The sequence below is a fragment of the Haliotis rubra genome, unplaced genomic scaffold, assembly GCF_003918875.1.
Source record: "Haliotis rubra isolate DU_JTF1 unplaced genomic scaffold, ASM391887v1 Scf43, whole genome shotgun sequence".
NCBI lineage: Eukaryota > Metazoa > Mollusca > Gastropoda > Lepetellida > Haliotidae > Haliotis > Haliotis rubra.
The window spans coordinates 1,241,166-1,267,031 of record NW_025767113.1 but is presented as its reverse complement, the minus strand read 5'-3'; the positions used below and the strand labels follow the sequence as shown (position 1 = coordinate 1,267,031).

The window sequence follows — 25,866 nt, the reverse complement described above, 5'->3', positions numbered from 1 at the left end:
ACTTCAGGACTTCCATTCGGTGGTCCGTATATTGTTTAGTATCTCGGGCAAAGTGAGTCTAACGTCATCTCTGATGAACAGAAATATATATGACGACGAATCTGAAAAGCCATGAGCAACAGGTTTTGGTTGTGGTGCAGAATGTGAAAATATGCAACATCACATTAGAACATGCCGAAAAGCAAACCAAAAAAGTTGCAAGTGCATTATGCTTATGCAATAAATGTGCAGTGAGGAGAGAATTATGGGAGAACATGCCACGGAGGCAACACAATAGACTATCTGCCAGTGCTGACCCCTGGGACTATGCCCCGCCCTACCGGTAGTATATGTCATGAATGAAGACTTGGCTATGTCACAGAGATCCACAATGGATTGCCTTTGTTGGTGCTATTATTTCCCCGTTTCCTGCATGTACGAAACTCACGAATAACTTCAAGGGCACCCCAATGTTTCATACATTGGACGTTGCCGAATTGACGGAATAATTGCTGATGTCCGCTGAAACTGAAGCACGCAAGGCAAAACTGGGATGAAATTCATGTGTATGGATCATTAAGAGACTTTGTTAGCACCTGGTGTTTACAGGTGTTACCAGCCGGGTGAACCTTGGTCTTCAGCCATTCATGCTGGTCGTAAGTGGCGACTAACGGGATCGAGGGATGAGGTCCACGTGGTTCATACATGTCATCCCAGGTGATGTCATCCCAGGTGATGTCATCCCAGGTGCTCATGATGTCAGTCACTAAACTGCTTGGTTCAGATTGATTACTTACTGCTGAGTGTACCGTCAAATAGTAACCAAACAACACCAGGTGTTCTACCAGTAGAACGTGTATTAGAACAGGTAAGTGGCGGTGAGTTACACATAGCTTCCTTGGCTATCATTTCTCCGAGGATTAAGACGTGATGATCCACAGCAGTCAGCCTCAATATATCAACAGTAGTTAAAGTAGCACAGAACTCACACATTCCTGTAGGTAGGTGTGTTTATTCCGATATCTCCCATGCTCTTTACATTGTATCACCTGAGATCTGTGTCATTGAAAACAACAACATAAAAAGTAAGATAATGACATATCTTGACACTCTAACATTTGTTATAATCCCATGTTAAAGACGAGTCTGTTTCCTATGTAACTTGTAGGTATGTGTCTGGCTTCATAATGGTGTATTGTGTAGACTTAAAGGCGTTTTATTCGTACGGTTTTTTTATCTTTGGACGACACAGGATGATGTTCGCTACCGAGACACCACACATGAGGATGCTGATTAACCAGACACCACACATTAGGATGTTGATTAACCAGACACCACACATGAGGATGTTGGTTATCCAGACACCACACATGAGGATGTTGGTTATCCAGACACCACACATGAGGATGTTGGTTATCCAGACACCACACATGAGGATGTTGGTTATCCAGACACCACACATGAGGATGTTGGTTATCCACACACCACACATGAGGACGTTGGTTATCCAGACACCACACATGAGGATGTTGGTTATCCAGACACCACACATTAGGATGTTGGTTATCCACACACCACACATGAGGACGTTGGTTATCACACACACACACACATGAGGATGTTGGTTATCCAGACACCACACATGAGGATGTTGGTTATCCAGACACACACATGAGGATGTTGGTTATCACACATGAGGATGTTGGTTATCCAGACACCACACATGAGGATGTTGGTTATCCACACACCACATCCAGACACCACACATGACGGGATGTTGGTTATCCACACACCACACATGAGGATGTTGGTTATCCACACACCACACATGATGAGGATGTTGGTTAACCAGACACCACACATGAGGATGTTGGTTATCCAGACACCACACATGAGGATGTTGGTTATCCAGACACCACACATGAGGATGTTGGTTATCCACACACCACACATGAGGATGTTGGTTATCCAGACACCACACATGAGGATGTTGGTTATCCAGACACCACACATGAGGATGTTGGTTATCCACACACCACACATGAGGATGTTGGTTATCCACACACCACACATGAGGATGTTGGTTATCCAGACACCACACATGAGGATGTTGGTTATCCACACACCACACATGAGGATGTTGGTTATCCATGAGGATGTTGGTTACACACCACACATGAGGATGTTGGTTATCCACACACACCACACATGAGGATGTTGGTTATCCAGACACCACACATGAGGATGTTGGTTATCCAGACACCACACATGAGGATGTTGGTTATCCAGACACCACACATGAGGATGTTGGTTATCCAGACACCACACATGAGGATGTTGGTTATCCAGACACCACACATGAGGATGTTGGTTATCCAGACACCACACATGAGGATGTTGGTTATCCAGACACACCACACATGAGGATGTTGGTTATCCACACACCACACATGAGGATGTTGGTTATCCACACACCACACATAAGGATGTTGGTTATCCAGACACCACACATGACGATGTTGGTTATCCAGACACCACACATGAGGATGTTGGTTATCCAGACACCACACATGAGGGTGTTGGTTATCCAGACACCACACATGAAGATGTTGGTTATCCAGACACCACACATGAGGATGTTGGTTATCCAGACACCACACATGAGGACGGTGGTTATCCAGACACAACACATGAGGATGTTGGTTATCCACACACCACACATGAGGATGTTGGTTATCCAGACACCACACATGAGGATGTTGGTTATCCAGACACCACACACAGTCGCTGAAAATAATAACCAGGCTTAAGAAATTGTTGAAGCAGGAAGGAAATATACCTGACTCGAGTTGATATTTTCTGTATTGCACACAAATCATGAATCCGTGTAGTTATCCTAACCTGAAGGATGGACACGACATTAATGTTGGACACTCGGAATGAAGGCAGCCACAAGGCCGTACTAGGCGAGCGTAGAACAGTGAGACAGAAATAAGTATTTGCAGATAGTTGCACATGTTGGACTGATGTAAAGTGGCAACAGAAGAAAACATACAAGGGAATGAGACAGTTTACGTTGAATATGAAAATGTTGAACAATCAAACAAAACATATGCCTTGCTGCACAGCTGGCGCAATGAATCAGAAACTGAGACGCCTCCAATTTTAGTTTAATGAAATAAGTTCAGCTTTGATTGTCCTTGTTAATGGCGTTCACTTTGTTTCGTGTCATATGGAGACGTACAATTAACAAGGTGAAGGAATTCCTGCAAACAGAAGACAGCAACAGTGGTCTTTTGAGCATAAAATTCGATAAATATCAAATAAAGAGTGCCAAACGAGTTTGTATCAATAATCAATAAGTTGTATCACCCCATATTTGACAAGGTTTGCTGTGACAAGAGTGAAGGAAGAAAGATAGCGGTAGGCACCCACATGTTCACCGATTGTCTTCTAGCCGCTACACAGGGTATACGTATTGAGCATGACAGTCGTAAGAATCAGCAAAAAGCCCTCAGGAAATATATGACATGAAAGTCACCTGACTCATCACGTCACCCAGTCAATCCCTAATCAATTAACAGACAATCAAAGGAACGTGACTTCATATAGTGCATCATCATAACATGTATATTTGACGTACAGAGTGCCATTGTGCGAAACCAGCTCAGCGGTTCGACTGTTGTAAGCCTGTGTTGAGGCTACGATCATCTCAGCGCTAAGATCGCTTTGTACAACGGCGCTCAAACGGCGAATCAAAGTCGTGTTTAGGAGATACGTATTGGTCTCAGAGGTAAAAAAAACAAAAACATTGACGATGAATACAAGATAAAAATTGACCAAACACCTTTTTCAAAATAACAATTTCCACACAGTAGGTCTCATGCTTAACAGAGTTAAAACAGAATTTTACTGACAAATATTATGTTTAAATCAATGCAGGTTTCTAAAATGACATAACGGAGTGTGGACATCTCAGATCGAAACCCTCTCCCTAGTTGCTCGGCTGTATGTGACAGTGCACTATACAACTAAACAGGCAGAATGACAAGAAGAGGAATGTAGAGAATGGCCTAGCTGGTGGCAGCCATGTTAACAGGGAGACAACTCTCATTTGCAAATGATGGATATCCGGTAATGGTGAATCGGTGGAAGTGGGTATTATTGACGTCATCATAGATGACCTGTTCTCGTGCAGCTGATATGTTAGGGTTTTTTTATTCTTATGATATATTTATCCAGGACGCACATCTCACAAACTGCACAAATCTTGATGTTTCTCTGTATGGACATCATATTTCTTCTTGTCAGTTGTCGGCGAAAAGATTCTTTTAGAACACGTACAACTTTCGTCTATGAACGAATTCAAAATATGAATCTGACACACTGACCTCAAACCCTTCACAAACCTCCAACATCGCCCGAACTTTCATTTATTAACTTGAACACAAGCACCAGACGACGCTAGCATTCATCATGGATTGACGTCACACAGCAATCAATCATCTGGCGCGGCGGAATCTGCCGATGACGCCCGGAGTGACATTCCCAGTTCCTCGTGCCGTACTGAGGTGATCATGCATGAGACTCGCTGATCAGGTCCACGTTGTCGGGTCTTATACCTGCACTCAGTTCCGCTTTAGCCACCAACTGGCGCCTCCGAATCCCGGGACTCTGCCTTAGTTTCAGCAGGTAATATCGGTCCTTCCTCGCATCCCTAATCTCTTCGTAGTACTTATACTTAGGTCGGTAATCCTTAGTGGACTCCATCGCCCTCCTCCTCCTGATCCTCCCCGCTGGACAGTGGACATTCTGAAATGTTGAAGTAGAGTGAGTGAGGGGCCGGACACAAAGCTGGTAGTATTGGAAAGAAAAGAACCATTATCTCAGGTCGTGCAATCCACATTGAAGGCATCTACTAAGTACTGGTCTACGACGTCGGCCATTCGGACTACAGCCACGTCATGTATAAAGATGGTACTTGTTGGTACCCTGCCTGGTGCTCGGTATTCGGAGTATAAGACAAGATGAGAGTCACTACTCTGTGTTAAAGTGCTATATGGTGTCTCAATACAAGACCTAACCGCCAAGGGGCGGTGGGGTAGCCTAGTGGTTACAGCGTTGGCTCGTCACGCCGAAGACCCGGGTTCGAGTCCCCACATGGGTACAATTTGTGAAGCCCATTTCTTGTGTCCCCCGCCGTGATATTGCTGGAATATTGCTAAAAGCGGCGTAAAACCATACTCACTCACTCACTCACTCACTCACTCACTCACCTAACCGCCAATAGTTAATTAGCACAAGCAGCCACACAAACACCAACGTATGCATACGTGTTTGTACGTTATATTCCCAGGGCAATACTGCAGTGTGGTACAATGATGTGATGTGGGACAATAGTGCAGTATCTTACAATAGTGCAGTGTTGTACAATGATGTGGTGTTGTACAATGGTTTGGTGAGGCAATAAGGTATGATAAAATGATTTAGTATGGTACAATGATGTGAGTGATTGTGTGAGTTTAGTTTTACGACGCACTCCGCAATGTTCCGACTATATAGCGGCGGTCTCTAAATAATCGAGTCTGGACCAGACAATCCATTGATCAACAACATGAGCATCGATCTTCACAATTGGGATACGATGAAGTGTGTCAACCAAGTCAGCGAGCCTGACCACCCGATCCCGTTAGTCGCCTCTTAGGACAACCATGGGTTACTGAAGATCAATTCTAACCCGGATGGTACAATGATGTGGTGCGGTACAATGCAATGGTACAATGATGTATAGTGGTACAGTGATGTGGTACAATGAGGTGCTGTGGTACAATGATGTATAGTGGTGCAGTGATGTTGTGTGGTACAGTGATGTGGTACAATGATGTGGAGTGGTAAAATTATGCTCTGGTCGATCAAATACATACATACAAACAGCGTTTGGTTACACCTTACCTCTGTACATCCACTTTATTGGAATAAGTCCTTTTTCTGGGATGGTTACCACGGTAACTGGGACTGCAGCATATAAAACGGAATCGGAAAAGTGTGCTTCAACCTGAAATGATATTTGAAAGTTACCGTCATCCTCCGTCACTCCTCTTTTCAAAGGTATCACGGTTGTTTTCTACTGTTGATATGGTCAAAGATGTAACGGTACAGCTAATATATTATTGAAGTGAGGTTAAACTTCAACTGACAGAAGAGCTCTGAGCCCAACCATCAGGGGATGCGTTTTTAAGTAGTTTTCATATAAGAAACTTCGAAGATTCGCAAACTTCCGTCAACGATGCTGTTGTGTCGCTCCCACTGATGCCGCATGCCTGTCCTGGTGGTGTAAATGTTCTCCACTGTCTTGATCTCGAGTGAGGTGTCCACACCGTGTAACCTTGATATCCTCTCACATCTGTCACAGACATGAGCATGGTTACTCATAGTCCCGCCTATCGGCAGGTAGTCCATCCGTAGGATTCCTTTGGACACCCAAAAACCATAGCCATCACCTTGCCTACTGTTGAAACATACTGAAGAATGGACGTCAGATGGTTGGTTGTTTTAACAGTTGTTGAATCTCTGGCTGATAGTGGTGAACTCACTCTCAGGTTATTGATTGGCAACACATATAACTGGGAATGTTTCAAGACGACGTGATCGAGGGAGATGAGGAACTTTGGGCATTTCTGGAACCCACTGTGCTGAAACCTTTGTCATGCCCAACTCATTCAGCAGAATGCTCTCAACATTAGGGTTGGTGATTTCCACAACTTCGTGTTTTATTATAGTGTGGGCCCTGAATCTGAGAGCGGTGAACCAAGGTTTCATCCATTGTCCCACGTCAATGAAAGAACCTTTCAGGATCAGCTTCATACAGAGCTTCATCATCACGTGACATGCTTTGCTTGGCTTTCACTTTGGAACCAGGCAGGTCAATATTTTCTTTACATCAAGCTTTATTAAGGTGACGGCATTGTTTTTTCTGTCGGGAGCACCCGGTGAAGCGTATTTCATGGATTGGTTCGTGTAAAGCCTCTCTGTACCTGCTGTACCTTGTGACATTTGTCGATTACCAAATGTCACAAATCATTGCTAATCTACTGACTTGTCACAGAACTGATTACTTTACCCAGTGTTTATGTACATATACCCCTTTGACATCATCTGATGACTACAAGAAACATTTCAGTGTTCGGCACTTCCTTCTGTGTGAGACTGAAAACATATCAATCAACCCCTTTACAGTATGATATTCCCAGGGTCTCACAGACCAAGAGAAATATATTGATTTAATAACATTATGCTGTTGTATTTTCGACTTGCCTCAAACCGGCATCATATGTGGAAAAGAAGTACTCACCGCTACGCAATATCTGACGTCGATGACGCGACATTTGCTAAGCCTTGACGGGCACGTTGGGGGCACGAGCAGTGGGAAATCCTTCCAGTGACGACGTTGCCCAGGGCGAATGCCGTCGAACAGGCGGGCCTCCGCTAGCACCAGAGACTTACTGTGGACATCCCCGTAGATGAGCAACTGGAGAGCAAACACAACAGAAGGACGTCAATGAATGTAGAAAACAATTATTCCGGTTGCATTGCCAGTGACTCTCTGTGTTAGTATGACTAACGTCATATATGACGTCGGCGGACATGGTCTTTCGGGTAGATAAATATGATTACTTTGAAAACGGTGCCATTAAGTATTGGTTCTAAGACTGAGTATGAGGGCGTGTGGAAGTTGGAACGACGTGTTGTGTTCTGGATCTGTAGGCTGAAAGGAAGAGAATTATTCCAAATCTACGTTATGGAGTATCGGTTAGAGAAAGATATGTTTATGAGTAATGTGGTTTTTGTCTGGGTTGTTAATAGTGAGATGCTTTGTACATATGTATACAGTATTGATGATCTGGTATTTGTGTTCTTTTCAGAAGTGGTAAGTGCGATATTTCGTGGTATGTACGATCTGAATAAGTAAATATTCACGGTGGTCGGGTAAGGTGAGTGAGTGAGTTGGTTTGTAACACCGTGTTTAACAGTATTTCTGAGTAGTTTCAGCATAGCCATGAAGGCAACTGAACATGCAGCATCCACTACACCTGCATCACCATCACTTATACAACCTACACCTGCATCATCAGCACCTATACCTTTACACCAACATCACCTGCACCTATACCACCTACACCGACACCTGCATCACCAGCACCTATACCTTTACACCAACATCACCTGCATCTATATCACCTACACCGACACCTGCATCACCAGCACCTATACCACCTACACCTGCATCACCAGCACCTATACAACCTACACCTGCATCACCTGCACCTATACAACCTACACCTGCATCACCTGCACCTATACAACCTACACCTACACCTATACCTTTACACCAACATCGCATGCACCTATACCACCTACACCTGCATCACCTGCACCTATACAACCTACACCTGCACCTATACCTTTACACCAACATCACCTGCACCTATACCACCTAGACCGACACCTGCATCACCAACACCTATACCACCTACACCTGCATCACCAGCACCTATACCACCAACACCTGCATCATCAGCATCTATACCACCTACACCTACACCTGCATCACCAGCACCTATATCATCTACACCTACACCTGTATCACCAGCACCTATACCACCTTCACCTGCATCACCTGCACCTAAACAACCTACACCTGCATCACCAGCACCTATACCTTTACACCAATATCACCTACACCTGCATCTTCCCTGCACCTATACCACCTACACCTGCATCACCAGCACGCTTCGTGTAAAGCCTCTCTCTTATTTTCCTGCTGTACCTTGTGACATTTGTCGATTACCAAATGTCACAAATCATTGCTAATCTACTGACTTGTCACAGAACTGATTACTTTACCCCGTGTTTATGTACATATACCCCTTTGACATCATCTGATGACTACAAGAAACATTTCAGTGTTCGGCACTTCCTTCTGTGTGAGACTGAAAACATATCAATCAACCCCTTTACAGTATGATATTCCTAGGGTTCCACACATATCATTTGCTAATGCTGTCTCACAGACCAAGAGAAATTTATTGATTTAATAGCATTATACTGTTGTATTTTCGACTTGCCTCAAACTGGCATCATATGTGGAAAGAAGTACTTTCACCGCTACGCAATATCGACGTCGATGACGCGACATTTGCTAAACCTTGACGGGCACGTTAGGGGGCGACGGTAAGGAAATCCTTCCAGTGACGACGTTGCCCAGGGCGAATGCCGTCGAACAGGCCGGGCCTCGCTAACACCAGAGACTTACTGTGGACATCCCGTAGATGAGCAACTGGAAACAAACACAACAGAAGGACGTCAATGAATGTAGAAAACAATTATTCCGGTTGCGTGCCAGTGTCTCTCTGTGTTAGTATGACTAACGTCGCCTTATGACGTCGGCGGACATGGTCTTTCGGGTAGATACATATGATTGCTTTGAGAAAACGGTGCCATTCAGTATTGGTTCCTAAGACTGAGTATGAGGGCGTGTGGAAGTTGGAACGACGTGTTGTGTTCTGGATCTGTAGGCTGAAAGGAAGAGAATTGGTAAATCTACGTTATGGAGTATCGGTTAAGAAAGATGTATTTATGAGTAATGTGGTTTTCTGGGTTGTTAATGGTGAATGCTTTGTACATATGTATGCAATATTGATGATCTGGTATTTGTGTTCTTTCAGAAGTGGTAGTGCGATATTTCGTGGTATGTACGATCTGAATAAGTAAATATTCACGGTGGTCGGGTAAGGTGGAAGTGAGTGAGTTGGTTTGTAACACCGTGTTTAACAGTATTTCTGAGTAGTTTCAGCATAGTCATGAAGGCAACTGAACATGCATCCGCGCCACCATCACCTGCACCTATACAACCTACACCTGCATCATCCCGGCACCCTATGCCTTTACACAAACATCACCTGCCACCACCTACACCGACACCTGCATCACCTCCACCTATACCTTTACACCAACATCACCTGCCTATATCACTACACCGACACCTGCATCACCAGCACCTATACCACCTACGCACCTGCATCACCAGCACCTATACAACCCTGCCATCACCCTGCACCTATTACAACCCCATCACCTGCACCTATACCACCTACACTACACCTATACCTTTGCACCAACATCACCTGCCTATACCACCTACAAGCTGCATCACCTGCCTATACAACCTACACCTGCACCTATACCTTTCAACATCCTATGCCACTGGACGACACCTGCGTCACCAACACTATACCACCACCACCTGCATCACCTGCACCTATGCCACCAACGTGTATCACCTGCCTAAACAACCTACACCATCCACTGCATCGCACCTATGCCACACCCTGCATCACCAGCACCTGCCTTGCATCTCCCGGCACCTATACCTGCATCACCAGCAGCTATGTACCTACATCTGCATCTGACACCATATACCACCTACAACTGCATCACCAACCTACACTTTGCGGTACCAACAAGACCACCTGCCTGCATCCTGCTGCCTGCATCCTTTCCGTCCCTGCCACCACTGCTGCATCCATCCACCCTGCATCCACCTGTTCTTCCTGCCACCACTGCATCCACCTGTCTTCTGTGCACCCTTTCTGTCCTGTTTTCACCCTGTGCAGTCCTTGTGTCTGTGTGCTGTGCGTTCCTTTTTCTTCCTGCGTCTGTGTCTGCGTCTGTCTGTGCCTCCTGCCTGTGGCCGGTCCTGTGTGTGCCTCTCGTTCCCTCCTCCTCCGTCACTCCAGCCTCTGCGTCCTCTGCGTCATGCACCTGTCTCACCTAGTGATTGCTGTGCGTCCAGCGTCACCTGTCCATTGACCATGATTACCCAGACTGGCATGGGACAGTGGGTTTCATTTACAAGACCACGATCAGTTCAAGGATCAGTTCAGAGTCAGCACAATAGGGAACCAGTTTGATGATTTTCAATCATAAATTGATACTCGTGTTCCTTTAAAGATCATCCATCATTACAGTTACCATATACAAGAAATTGCTTTCGTCCTAATAAATATCCCATAAAACATGTAACACTTCACCTGATGTACATGGAGGACGATAAACACAGACAGATAGCACCTATGTTAAAGCCACTCTGTTCAGTGACGTCAGATGTCACTGTTGGTCACAGGCCTGTACAAACCTTCAAGAGGCAAAGCAAAAAATCCGTGAACCTAAGCCATGGCTCAAACGGTTTTCCAGATGACCTTGTGGAGGAACACGCCCAACTACATCCGGGGCGTGTTGTATATGTAAAAGGCCGTTCAGGGCTACTCAAAGAGAGAGTGTTGGGTTTTTAAAGAATGAATCAGTGCCAACGGAACAATTACAGATCTATCTAAATGTATGTTCCCTCCAGCAAACTGTGTCTAATAATACTTTAATTGCTGGACTATGTCAGTTACAGACTTTCATCGGCGTTGATGCTGTGCCGCTACATCCCACACAGCAAGCAGCACTTCGTGACCTCAGTCCTACAACTTCTTCCCGCTATACTGTGTTGAAGAACAAATCCAGCCACAGCAGTTTTCTATAATTGATGAATCACCACCCCATACGTGAGGATAGGTCGAGTGGTCACCTTCCGTATATTTTTCAATTGATGAAGCCTTATAAGGTTTATAAATTTGTCTTGTTAGATCACGTGTCCTCCCCTCCTCCTCAGACTGCACCCGGTAGCTGGGCCGATGTAGGAATGACTGTGTGTCATTTAACAACTGAAAACTATATATACCACTGGAACGTTCGACCCTTAATGTCATCTGCTTCTTTTTAAATAAAGAGATTAGAAGTGGTCTTCAATATGTCATCATATCTCAATTGCATGCTAAGTTGTTTCATGTGTCAGTTATCAGGATAGTCCTGGTCCAGATCGGTACAGGACACCGTGACACCAGTTGGAACGCGCATCGCTGAGTGCGGCGTTGAACAACAAACATATCACCCAGTGGAAGGCTTATTTTAAAGTAGTTGTTGCATGTTGATTTAGGATTCCGTTAAGTGGATCAATGACGACAATTTCGCCACACTGTTGGCAGCGTGTCGGCAGTGGAATCCAGCGATGTGAAGAATACGGCTGGCATTAAAGGCAACAGGTGCTGACGTTATGGAAACGTATGCTGTAAAGAGCACGCATCAGAAACGTGAAAGCTTTATGAAAAGGCTATTGGCATAATCTGTAGATAATTCTTCTCATGACTCGAGACTGTTCCGGTATGTACTACCACATGCAGCCACATATTGAGTATACCACCTACACCTGCGTGACCTGCACCTATACCTTTACGCCTGCATCACCAGCACCTTATACCACCTACACCTGCATCACCTGCACCTATACCTTTACACCTGCATCACCTGCACCTATATGCAGCTAACCACCTACACCTGCAACTGACCACCCAAACCTGCACCACCTACACCTGTTACACCAGCACTACCTACAACTTTTCAATGTTTACTGTTTGGTTTTCTTTACAAACCGCCACACGTCACGTTCCAGAGGAATCAGTTCGAGAGTGTTAGCACAGCCGAGGAAACCAGTTTGACAATTTTCCATCATAAATTATTCTCGTGTTCCTTTAAGAATCATCACATCATTACAATTTACCGCCTTACAGAAAATTACTTTCGTCATAAATATCCCATAAAACATGTAACACTTCACCTGATGTACATGGAGAGGACGATAAAACACAGACAGATAGCACCTATGTCAAGCCACTCAGTGACGTCAGATGTCCTGTACGATGTCCTTACAGACCTTCAGAGGCAAAGCAAAAATCAGCCGAACCTAAGCCATGACTCAAACGGTTTTTCCAGATGACCTTGTGGAGGAACACGCCCAACTACATCCGGGGCGTGTTGTATAAGACGTTTCGGGGCTTCTCCAAGAGAGTGTTGGGTTTTTTAAAAGAATGAATCAGTGCCAACGGAGACAATTGCAAGTCCTATCTAAATGTATGTTCCCCTCCAGCAAACTGTGTCTAATAATACTTTAATTACTGAGACTATGTCAGTTACAAGACTTTCATCTGACGTTGATGCTGTACCGCTACATCACACAGCAAGCAGCACTTCGTGACCTCAGTCCTACAACTTCTTCCACTATACTGTGTTGAAGAACAAATCAGCCCACAGCAGTTTTCTATAATTGATGAATCACCACCCCATACGTAGGATAGGTCGAAATTAGATGCACCTTCCGTATATTTTTCAATTGATGAAGCCTTATAAGGTTTATACATTTGTCTTGTTAGATCACGTGTCCTCCCACTCTCAGACTGCACCCGGTAGCTGGGCCCGATGTAGGAGTGACGTGTATGTCATTTGTTTTAACTGAAAACTATATATACAGACGTTCGACCCTTAATGTGTCATCTGTTTGTTTTTTAAATAAAGATTAGAAGTGGTCTTCAATATGTCATCATATCTCAGTTGCATACTAGGGTGTTCGTAATGTCAATCATCGGATAGTCTGGTCCAGATCAGTTACAGGACACCGTGACACAGATGGAACATCGCTGAGTGCGGCGTTGAACAACAAACATGTCACCCAGTGGAAGGGAAAACATTTTAAAGTAGCTGTTGCATGTTGATTTAGGATTCCGTTAGTGAATCAATGACGACATAATTCCTTACACTGTTGGCAGCGTGTCAGCAGTGGAATCCAGCGTGTGAAGAATACGGCTGGCATTAAGGCAACAGGTGCTGACGTTATGGAAACGTATACTGTAAAACACACATCAGAAAACGTGAAAGCTGTATGAAAAGGCTATTGTATAATCTGTAGATAATTCTTCTCATGACTCGAAACTGTTCCGGTATGTACTACCACATACAGCCACATATTGAGACTCTCCGGTCATAACCCATGTGTTGCCATATTGTCCATTCTGGCAAGCCATTCAGACATCTGCTGTCAATCAAACAAGATGTTACATTAAGCTCATCGAATACACTTTTACTGTGTACAATAAGCGGAAGATGAACGATTTTGATGTCAATAAGACGTCAGTTTAAGAGTGGACTGTTCTCGGTGGCGCGGTGCGCTGTCAGCGGTGTCTGGAGGTTGTTCCAGCTGATCGATGTGGATTGCCCTCCTGGCTCCCTCCGTGTGCCGGTGAAGGAACAGTCACACTACCTCATCAAAGAGAAACCTATTGCATGAAAGGTCATTCACCTACAGACATATGTCTGACGATGCAGGATATTTAGAATTATATCGATTTTTGGACGTTAGAGTTCCAACATAACGAAAATGTTCGTCGCTCCTTGATGCTCTCTGGAACGCCAATATAATGTACTATTTACAACTATCATTGTAAATAGGATGAGGCCAAACGAAAAGTAAATATCCCGGACGAAAGATTATTCACTGAAAGAATAATATACATTGATGATATTGGTATCCTGCCGGATAAAGGGAGAATACAGGAAGCATCGACCCAATCATCACTAGAGATACAGCTATCGATTATTGTTTTTGTCTCATCAACATTATATCATGTTCAGCATAATGAAGTACGGCTTTTTTTCAGATGTAATATCAATCGATATTATGAAACTGACATCGCAGTGGACATCACATATGACGTCCTGCAGATGTCGAGATACAAGTATTCTGTAACTGTATATATCCTAGTGGTTTTTATTGATTCATATATAACGCGATGCTGTCAACTCAGACTCTGACTTTATTACAGGTAGAGTGAAGTGTTGCTGTAGAGGGCTATTCACCTATGCTGCACGTGACTGTCATTGTAAACGTGAGCTGCACTGCACGACATGTACAGCAACGCGGAGCCGATGTATGACGTGAGTGCTCTATCAAACACGTGTCTTGAAACTTTGTCATTTGATCTCTCCATCAGCTGTCAACTTTTAACATGGATAAGATCACATTAATTCAATTTCTAAGCCAGCCTTAGGCCAGTGACAATCAAGTATCTATATATGGTGGTGACATCTTCATTAGCACGAGATCGCATTGACGTACACGTACAGCTTGGTCAACATGCATAATAATAATCAGTAATCCAGTACTGTTTCAGGCATACAGCTCTCGTCTTTCAGGCATACAGGTCTCGTCTTACAGGCATAAAGGTCTCGTGTTTTTGACATATAGGTCTCGTGTTTTTGACATATAGGTCTCGTGTTTCAGAAATAAAGGTCTCGTGTTTCAGACATATAGGTCTCGTGTTTCAGGCATACAGGTCTCGTGTTTCAGGCATATAGGTCTCGTGTTTCAGGCATACAGGTCTCGTGTTTCAGGCATATAGGTCTCGTGTTTCAGGCATACAGGTCTCGTGTTTCAGGCATACAGGTCTCGTGTTTCAGGCATACAGGTCTCGTGTTTCAGACATACAGGTCTCGTGTTACAGGCATAAAGGTCTCGTGTTTCAGACATATAGGTCTCGTGTTTCAGGCATACAGGTCTCGTGTTACTGGCATAAAGGTCTCGTGTTACCGGCATATAGGTCTCGTGTTTCAGACATATAGGTCTCGTGTTTCAGACGTATAGGTCTCGTGTTTCAGGCATATAGGTCTCGTGTTTCAGGCATACAGGTCTCGTGTTTCAGACGTATAGGTCTCGTGTTTCAGACATATAGGTCTCGTGTTTCAGGCATACAGGTCTCGTGTTTCAGACGTATAGGTCTCGTGTTTCAGACATACAGGTCTCGTGTTTCAGGCATAAAGGTCTCGTGTTACGGGCATAAAGGTCTCGTGTTTCTGACATATAGATCTCGTGTTTCAGATATATAGGTCTCGTGTTTCAGACATAAAGGTCTCGTGTTTCAGGCATATAGATTTAGTGTTTCAGATATATAGGTCTCGTGTTTCAGGCATACAGGTCTCGTGTTTCAGGCATACAGGTCTCGTGTTTCAGGCATACAGATCTCGTGTTTCAGGCATACAGGTCTCGTGTTTCAGACATATAGGCCTCGTGTTTCAGGCATAAAGGTCTCGTGTTTCAGACATATAGGTCTCGTGTTTCAGGCATACAGGTCTCGTGTTTCAGGCATATAGGTCTCGTGTTTCAGACAGATAGGTCTCGTGTTTCAGGCATACAGGTCTCGTGTTTCAGGCATATAGGTCTCGTGTTTCAGACATATAGGTCTCGTGTTTCAGACATATAGGTCTCGTGTTTCAGCAATACAGTTCATGTGTTTCAGGCATATAGGTTTCGTGTTTCAGACATATAGGTCTCGTGTTTCAGACATATAGGTCTCGTGTTTCAGCAATACAGTTCATGTGTTTCAGGCATATAGGTCATGCGTTTTAGGCATATGTATGTCAGTCAGACATATAGGTCTGTTTCCATTACAGATTATGCTGATGTTTTAAGCAAATCTCCCATAGACATTTAAGGTAGGTTGGTCCCTGTGATGTGAACCAGATTGATTGCATTGTCATACCAGGAGTCGACGCGTGGCCTGGGGACGGTTTTGCATCAAGAAATCACAGATTTACAATTGTTGTTCCAATAAATGACAACGCAGAAAGGTACATCATGATGTACGAGGACTGCTGAGGGTACACGGCGCTCGCCAAGGATGGTGATGAATTGATATCGTTTTCGATAATAGCGCTTTCGTGCACAACTGTATTTATGGACGGTCTTGAAGCAAATGACAATCTGTCTACCTGCTGACATGATACGGTATCTCGGGTGTTTCATCTCGGTGTTTCATCACTTGTGTTTGTATGTATGTATGTACGTATGTGCGTGCGTGCGTGCGTGCTTGCTTGTAGACTCCCACATTGTCCTTCGCGGACAATGAGATAATCTTATAGAAACCTTTATATTGACCATGTTTATTATCTCCTCCCCTGGATATGCCAAGTAGACAGGGTGTAGGTGACGGTAGTGTGTACAGGGGGAGGTGGCCGTATGGGATACCAGATTACATGGATGTTTGAAAACAGTGAACACTTTCATGACGGCCAACAGAAGTGTCCCCTTTATCCGCGGGATTGCAATAAAGGTGCCTGTTGTGACATGGCAGTATGATCTCGACTGACAAGACAAAGGTTTGGTTTGTTTCTGGACGACGCCAAATAAGAACAGTTTTACAAAACTGCGTCTAGAGGCCCATCAAGCAACCCACCGAAACTAAACTAACATCGTCAAGCATAACCAGTTATTCAGTATACATACGCATGTTTTTCACTTTAAAACGTCTCTGCAAACCTCACCTGTTTTAACTGGACTTTACAGATGCCGGACTTGCGCATGGAAAGATTCTGGAGTTGCACGTCCGCCCGGATTACCTCCCCTGGGACGTACGCACGTTTAATGACAGAGAGCGAGCAGGAGACTCGACCAGGGCGGCAACACACGGTACTGAATGACCGTTCGGCATGATCCTCCAGGGGGTGTCGGGGCTGAGAAGGGAAGAGTACAAATAGCAACATCGATATGCTGGTTGGTAACAGGAAGATAACATACACCAGGCCTAACGTGCACAACAAGATATACACCATAGAGCTAGGCCTGAATAATTTCACGGAACTACCAGATTGAGGACAAACTATCCAGATGGATTTCGGTGGGGGAGTTTGTTTGTGAGTTTGGTTTGCTGCCTTAGGTTGGTGTGGAAGTTGGACTTGATGCAATCCCTTGGTTTTTGCCAGTTTGATGAAACCCACGTGCACGATATGCTGCTCGCAAACAAAGACGCATAGTGTCTTTGAAGGGCATTTACGTATAGTGTCCGGCCTGGATTCAAGTCCACGATCCACGGATTCTCAAGGGACTGCTTAACGTAACCAGACACTTGCACACTTGTGAAAGGATTAAATTTCAACATGTTTTTGAGTAAGATTGAAATATTCATATTGAACACAACAGTAAACATATACTGCCAAGCTGGAAAGATAATAAAATGGTGGACTATAAATATAGTTTACAGCAATAAGACTGAGTTTGGTTTTACGCCGCTTTTAGCAATATTCCAGCAACATCACGTCGGGGGACACCAGAAATGGGCTTCACACATTGTACCCATGTGGGTATTCGAACCCGGATCTTCGGCGTGACGAGCCAACGCTTTAACCACTAGGCTACCCCACAGCCCCACAGCAATAAGAACTTCTCGAGACATATGATAGACTTTTGGATCTTACACACTGACATCACATAGGTGTGAAGGCCACAGCTTGGTGTAGCGATGCAAAAGAACTTAACCTCCGTTAACCTTAAAGTCATAGTCTCCCGAATTTCAGGCTTACGTTAATCTCGTCACGACTTCAATATGCTATGCCTGTAATCTAGTCAAGTCTGGCTCTGGGCACATACTTACCGAGGGGGTTCGTTTTTCAGAATCCCGCTTTGAGTCGAGATCTCTGAGGACGGTAAACGTTTTTTGTGTGGTAAGGTTCTCGCCGCTCTGGCGCACAGCGATTCCCTGCACAGTGTAGTTGACCGACGCGTCCGGCCCTTGGAAAGAACAGGGTATCCCTTCAGGAAGTTTATACTGGAACGGAAACAGGTGGCGCCCCCTCTTGAGAACTTCCCGACTCTCCCAGTGGCCTTCATCTGGAACTAAAATGCGTGACAATATTGCTCAACACAAGACGTTGCATGCTTTCTACTGTTCAGTGTGAGTCGTGTCGAACGCCGCTTTGTGGAATATTCAAATCACCTCGCAGTTAGATTAATTCATGCGAGAGGAAATCCCACATGGCAGACGTGTCACGCTTTGATGAGATCCACAGCTGTCATGCTGATGGACAAAGGGTCATAAATTTTGGATTCGAACTCATTATATGCATAGCTTTACGTCGTTGCCTACCGCATGGGATGTGGTTTGGTGGTGGTGGAGAGGCAGATAGTATATCAGTGAAGCTATGTTGTCTGTAAGTGAACAGACTACGAGGAAAGACACCACTTCTAACCATGTCAGTGGTTTACACACATCGCATGTACACTTCTAACCATGTCAGTGCATTACACACATCGCATGTACACTTCTAACCATGTCAATGGATTACACACATCGCATGTACACTTCTAATCATGTCAATGGATTACATACATCGCATGTACACTTCTAACCATGTCAATGGATTACACACATCGCATGTACACTTCTAACCATGTCAATGGATTACACACATCGCATGTACACTTCTAACCATGTCAATGGATTACACACATCGCATGTACACTTCTAACCATGTCAGTGGATTACACACATCGCATGTACACTTCTAACCATGTCAGTGGATTACACACATCGCATGTACACTTCTAACCATGTCAGTGGATTACACACATCGCATGTACACTTCTAACCATGTCAGTGGATTACATCGCATGTACACATCGCAGTGTACACACATCGTAATGTACACTTCTAACCATGTCAGTCGGATTACACTTCATCGTCAGTGTACACTTCTAACCATGTCAATGGATTACACACATCGCATGTACACTTCTAACCATGTCAGTGGATTACACACATCGCATGTACACTTCTAACCATGTCAGTGGATTACACACATCGCATGTACACTTCTAACCATGTCAGTGCATGTACACTTCTAACCATGTCAGTGTGGATTACACACATCGCATGTACACTTCTAACCATGTCAGTGGATTACACACATCGCATGTACACTTCTAACCATGTCAGTGGATTACACACATCGCATGTACACTTCTAACCATGTCAGTGGATTACACACATCGCATGTACACTTCTAACCATGTCAGTGGATTACACACATCGCATGTACACCATGTCAGTGGATTACACACATCGTATGTACACTTCTAACCATGTCACATCGCATGTACACTTGTCATTACACACATCATGTCATGTACACTTCTAACCATGTCTAACCATGGATTGGATACCACACACATCGCATGTACACTTCTAACCATGTCACACATCGCATGTGGATTATACACATCGCATGTATCGCATGTACACTTCTAACCATGTCAGTGGATTACACACATCGCATGTACACTTCTAACCATGTCAGTGGATTACACACATCGCATGTACACTTCTAACCATGTCAGTGGATTACACACATCGCATGTACACTTCTAACCATGTCAGTGGATACACATCGACACTACTAACATCGCATGTACACTTCTAACCATGTCAGTGGATTACACACATCGCATGTACACTTCTAACCATGTCAGTGGATTACACACATCGCATGTACACTTCTAACCATGTCAGTGGATTACACACATCGCATGTACACTTCTAACCATGTCAGTGGATTACACACATCGCATACACACATCGCATGTACACTTCTAACCATGTCAGTGGATTACACACATCGCATGTACACTTCTAACCATGTCAGTGGATTACACACATCGCATGTACACTTCTAACCATGTCAGTGGATTACACACATCGCATGTACACTTCTAACCATGTCAGTGGATTACACACATCGCATGTACACTTCTAACCATGTACATTTGAACCAAGTCAGTGGATTACATCATCGCATGTACACTTCTAACCATGTCAGTGGATTACACACACATCGCATGTACACACGCTTCTAACCAGCGTCAGTGTGGATTACATACATCGCATGTGTACACTTCAACCATGTCAGTGGGATTACATACACGTGATCATGCACACTCCCTAACCATGTCAATGGATTTCACTACTATCATGCATACCTTTGACCATGTCAATGGATTCTCATACATCGCACGTACACTTCTAACCATGTCAGTGGATTACAATAATTAATCGCATGTCCGTCTTTAATCATGTCAGTGGATTACAATATCGCATGTAATACTCCCTAACCATGTTCGTGGATATTATCGCATGTACACTTTGTAAACATGTTAAAATCAAGCTTCGCTGTATAATCCATGTCCGGTGCGATGGTAAATAACTCGACATCGTGAGCAGGAACTGTCGTGTAATGGGTCTGCAAGGGAGAATTGACTGCCAGATAAACGGATCGGCTGACATACTAACGCCAAGGTGAACTGAGATATACTTCAGATATGTCTCTTCCTATCGCCATAAATACAAATGTAATGTGTTACATAGACTTCCATCCGTCATAGCTAGCAAAACTACTAAAATACAGATAATAAACTTCACGTACAGGATTTTAAGCGTGTGTGCCAAAACTGACCCTAAACATACAAAATGTATTCCACACCTACCAGTCCGGCATTAGCCATTCCCACCAACACCCTTACTTCACCTTGTACTTACATCACCTTAATTTCTATATTCCACTCCCACTTCACCCTACGCCTTCATTCCCAACACTCACTTCAACCTGCGCCTTTATTCCCACCTGATCTCACTTCACCCTACCCTTTTCATTCCACACCCAATTCTACTTCACCCTAACCTCATACCACCAAATTCAACACCTCCTACCTCATTCCAGGAACTGCCCTACTTCACTCCTACTCCCTATACCACCACCCAACAACACCCTAATGTCATTCCACACGTACCCCACGTCACCTAACCCTCATATACTACCCACCTCTAACACCCTGCCCTCAACCAATTCTTCTCAACACCCTACCCTCATTCTACACCTATCTCACTTCACCCAATTTCATATTCCACACCCATCTCACTTCACCCTACCCTCATACCACCTGCAATCTCTCAACACTCCTAATTTCTCATTCTAGAACCACCTCCTACTTCACCTAGCTCCTTATTCCCACCGGGTCTCAACACCTCAATTTCATTCCACCACCACTCTCCACTTCACTCCTGTAGCCCTTATTCCACTTCTCGACCCATTAACCCTACACCTCATTCCACCACCTCAATTCCTAATTTCACCTATCATCCTGCTTATTCCACCTCATCTCAACTCGCTAGACTCCTATTCCATCGTCTACCCCATCTTCAATTCCTAACCCTCAGTCCACACCTTACTTCATTCCTACCCTCATTCCCACCTGAGTCCCGACACCCTATCCTTTCATCTGACACCCACTCTCACTTCCACCTCTACCCTCTTCATGCCAACTCCCACCCCACTTCTTCACTCCTACTCCCTCACTCCACACCCACCCCACTTCAATTCCTACCTCTACCCTTCCTTCCCTCAACACCCTACCTTCAAGTGCTACACCCACTCCCATTTCTTACACTCACCCCTCAATCCACCCCTCCTCAACACCCTACCCTTCATGCCACACCCAATTCCTACTTCACACTACCCTCACCCACCCCTTCTCTCAACACCCTACTCCTTTCATTCCAGAACCACCCCACTTCACCCTACCCGTCATTCTACCCCTCATCTCAACACCCTGGCCCTCATTCCACCCCCACTCCCACTTCACCCCTATTCCGGGGCGTTGGGGTAGCCCAGTGGTTCGGTATCGTCACTCCGAGGCCAGGTTCGATTCCCCACATCCACAAAGTGTTAAGCCCCATTTCTGGTGTCCCCATCCAAGTGATTCTCTGGAATATTCCTAAATCCACCCGTTCTAAACTCAGTCCAGTCCAGTTTCCTATTCCAGAACCACCCCATCTTCACACTAGCCCTTATTCACCCCATCTCCAACACCTACCTACATTTCCACGTTCCACTTCACCCTAGCCCTTATTTCACCCATTCCATTAACCCTTGTCGTATTCCACCTTATACCACCCCACTTCTACCCTGTCCTTCATTCCCACCCCCATTCTACTTCACGCTAGACACTCATTCCATCCCCATCCCACTTCACCCTAACCCTCACTCCACACCCACTTCTAATTTCACTCCTAACCTCATTCCCAGTCGATTTCAACACTTCCTATTTCTGTTCCACACCCACCTCCCACTTCACCCTAATTTCTCATTCCAACCCCTCTCACTTCAACACCTCCTACCCATCCTCCACACCCATTTCACTTTCACTCCTACCCCTCAATCCACCCCTCCTCTCAACACCCCTACCCTTCATTCCACACACACCCCACTTCACCCTACCCCTCATTCCACCCCGTTTCAACACCCTCCCTCCCCCATTCCACCATCACCCCACTTCCCCTACCCCTTATTCCACCCCACCCCATTCACCCCTACCCCCTCATTCCACCACCACCACCCCATCTTCACCCTACCCCTCATTCCACCACCACCCCACTTCACCCTACCCCTCATTCCACCACCACCCCACTTCACCCCTACCCCTCATTCCACCACCATCCCACTTCACCTTACCCCTCATTCTACCACCACCCCACTTCACCCTACCCCTCATTCCACCACCACCCCACTTCACCTATCCTTCATTCCACACCGTTCCGTTGTGCCTGGCCTGCGTATTGTATTGAATGTAGCCCGTCATCAGTGTGGTGATGTCAGAGCACGATTACCGTCCTTCTGCTCTGTTAACGATTATTAGCGTCGGAGGCAACGGATGGAAGGAGAAGTAATTTGATTTGTGTGAATCGATAAATCCTGATTCGGCTTTCTCTACTTCTGCCAGAGGATGAGGCAGGAGAGGAGGAGGGGGAGGGAAGGGAAAGAGGGGAGGGGGTGAGGAGGGACAAGGGATGGTGGAGGAGGGAAGGTGAGGTGAAAGCATTTATGATTAACGGAAATCGACGAGCAATTCCGTATAAAGACCGAGCCACTGCCGTACATCCACTAAGGACCGGATGTTCTCCGGTAGCAGCGGGAAAGGTGTTTCAGTTTGTTTTTAAAAAACGTACTCACATCAAGTTACCCTCTTGTTGAAACACGTACTCACATCAAGTAACTCTCTGGTAGAAACACGTACTCACATCAAGTTACCCTCTTGTAGAAACACGTACTCACATCAAGTAACTCTCTTGTAGAAACAAGTACTCAAATCAAGTAACTCTCTAGTAGAAAGACGTACTCACATCAAGTTACTCTCTTGTAGAAAGACGTACTCACATCAAGTTACCCTCTTGTAGAAACACGTACTCACATCAAGTAACTCTCTAGTAGAAACACGTACTCACATCAAGTAACTCTCTAGTAGAAACACGTACTCACATCAAGTAACTCTCTGGTAGAAACACGTACTCACATCAAGTAACTCTCTAGTAGAAACACGTACTCACATCAAGTAACCTCTGGTAGAAACACGTACTCACATCAAGTAACTCTCTAGTAGAAACACGTACTCACATCAAGTAACTCTCTTGTAGAAACACGTACTCACATCAAGTTACCCTCTTGTAGAAACACGTACTACTCACACGTACTCACATCACGTACTCACATCAAGTAACTCTCTTGTAGAAACACGTACTCACATCAAGTAACTCTCTGGTAGAAACACGTACTCACATCAAGTAACTCTCTTGTAGAAAGACGTACTCACATCAAGTTAACTCTCTTGTAGAAACACGTACTCACATCTCTAGTAGAAACACGTACTCATCTTGTAGAAACACGTACTACATCACACCCTCTTGTAGAAACACGTACTCACATCAAGTTACTCTCTTGTAGAAACACGTACTCACATCAAGTAAAGTAACTCTCTAGTAGAAACACGTACTCACATCAAGTAACTCTCTAGTAGAAACACGTACTCACATCAAGTAACTCTCTAGTAGAAACACGTACTCACATCAAGTAACTCTCTAGTAGAAACACGTACTCACATCAAGTAACTCTCTTGTAGAAACACGTACTCACATCAAGTAACTCTCTGGTAGAAACACGTACTCACATCAAGTAACTCTCTAGTAGAAACACGTACTCACATCAAGTAACTCTCTGGTAGAAACACGTACTCACATCAAGTAACTCTCTGGTAGAACACGTACTCATCAAGTAACTCTCTGTAGAAAGAAACACGTACTCACATCAAGTAACTCTCTAGTAGAAACACGTACTCACATCAAGTAACTCTCTGGTAGAAACACGTACTCACACAAGTCAAGTAACGTCTCTTGTAGAAACACGTACTCACATCAAGTAACTCTCTAGTAGAAACACGTACTCACATCAAGTAACTCTCTGGTAGAAACACGTACTCACATCAAGTTACCCTCTTGTAGAAACACGTACTCACATCAAGTAACTCTCTAGTAGAAAAGCGAACTCACATCAAGTAACTCTCTGGTAGAAAGACGTACTCACATCAAGTAACTTTCTTGTAGAAACACGTACTCACATCAAGTAACTCTCTAGTAGAAAAGCGAACTCACATCAAGTAAATCACTTGTAGAAACACGTACTCACATCAAGTAACTCTTTAGTAGAAAGACGTACTCACATCAAGTAACTCTCTGGTAGAAACACGTACTCACATCAAGTTACTCTCTTGTAGAAACACGTACTCACATCAAGTAACTCTCTAGTAGAAACACGTACTCACATCAAGTAACTCTCTTGTAGAAACACGTACTAACATCAAGTAACTCTCTAGTACAAACACGTACTCACATCGAGTAAATCTCTTGTAGAAAGACGTACTCACATCAGTTTACCTTCTAGTAGAAAGACTCTCTTGTAGAAAGACGTACTCACATGAGGTAACGCTCTTGTAGAAAGACTTAAGATTTCCGAGTGCCTTTATAACGATTTTCTATGGAATCCGAGAAGGGACATTGTCGCGTTGTCGCCCTCTCAAAAACAAGTAAAATGAGGCAAAATAAACCAAAACGCGACACGCGACATCGCGACAAAGCGACATTTCGCCCATTTGTCGCATTGTCGCGATGTCGCGTGTCGCGTTTTGAATAATATTTTTCTATTCCTCCAAAGGGCGTCACGCGACATAGAGACAATTTGCAAGGTCAAAATATGTCGCGTTGTCGCATTGTCGCCGTATCTAAGATGTGTAAAAAAAACTTGACC

General features: G+C 44.5%; 1 protein-coding gene across 3 annotated transcripts in view; it reads right to left on the bottom strand.

Moving 5' to 3' along the window:
- Positions 1–3,866: 3,866 nt before the first annotated feature.
- LOC124289017 (arrestin domain-containing protein 2-like) overlaps positions 3,867–25,866 on the bottom strand; it is a 49,213-nt gene continuing 27,213 nt past the window's right edge. Inside the window, exons 3-7 of one of the 3 annotated variants that reach the window (XM_046725617.1) lie at positions 18,336–18,577; positions 17,230–17,418; positions 7,331–7,507; positions 5,925–6,034; positions 3,867–4,759 (exon numbers count right to left, since the gene is read on the bottom strand). In XM_046725617.1, coding sequence (XP_046581573.1) covers positions 4,555–4,759; positions 5,925–6,034; positions 7,331–7,507; positions 17,230–17,418; positions 18,336–18,577 — 923 coding nt within the window. In that variant the 3' untranslated portion in view covers positions 3,867–4,554. Of the gene's footprint in view, positions 4,792–5,924; positions 6,035–7,330; positions 7,508–17,229; positions 17,419–18,335; positions 18,578–25,866 lie in introns of all 3 variants that reach the window. The other 2 variants (XM_046725614.1, XM_046725615.1) reach the window with 2 other exon arrangements.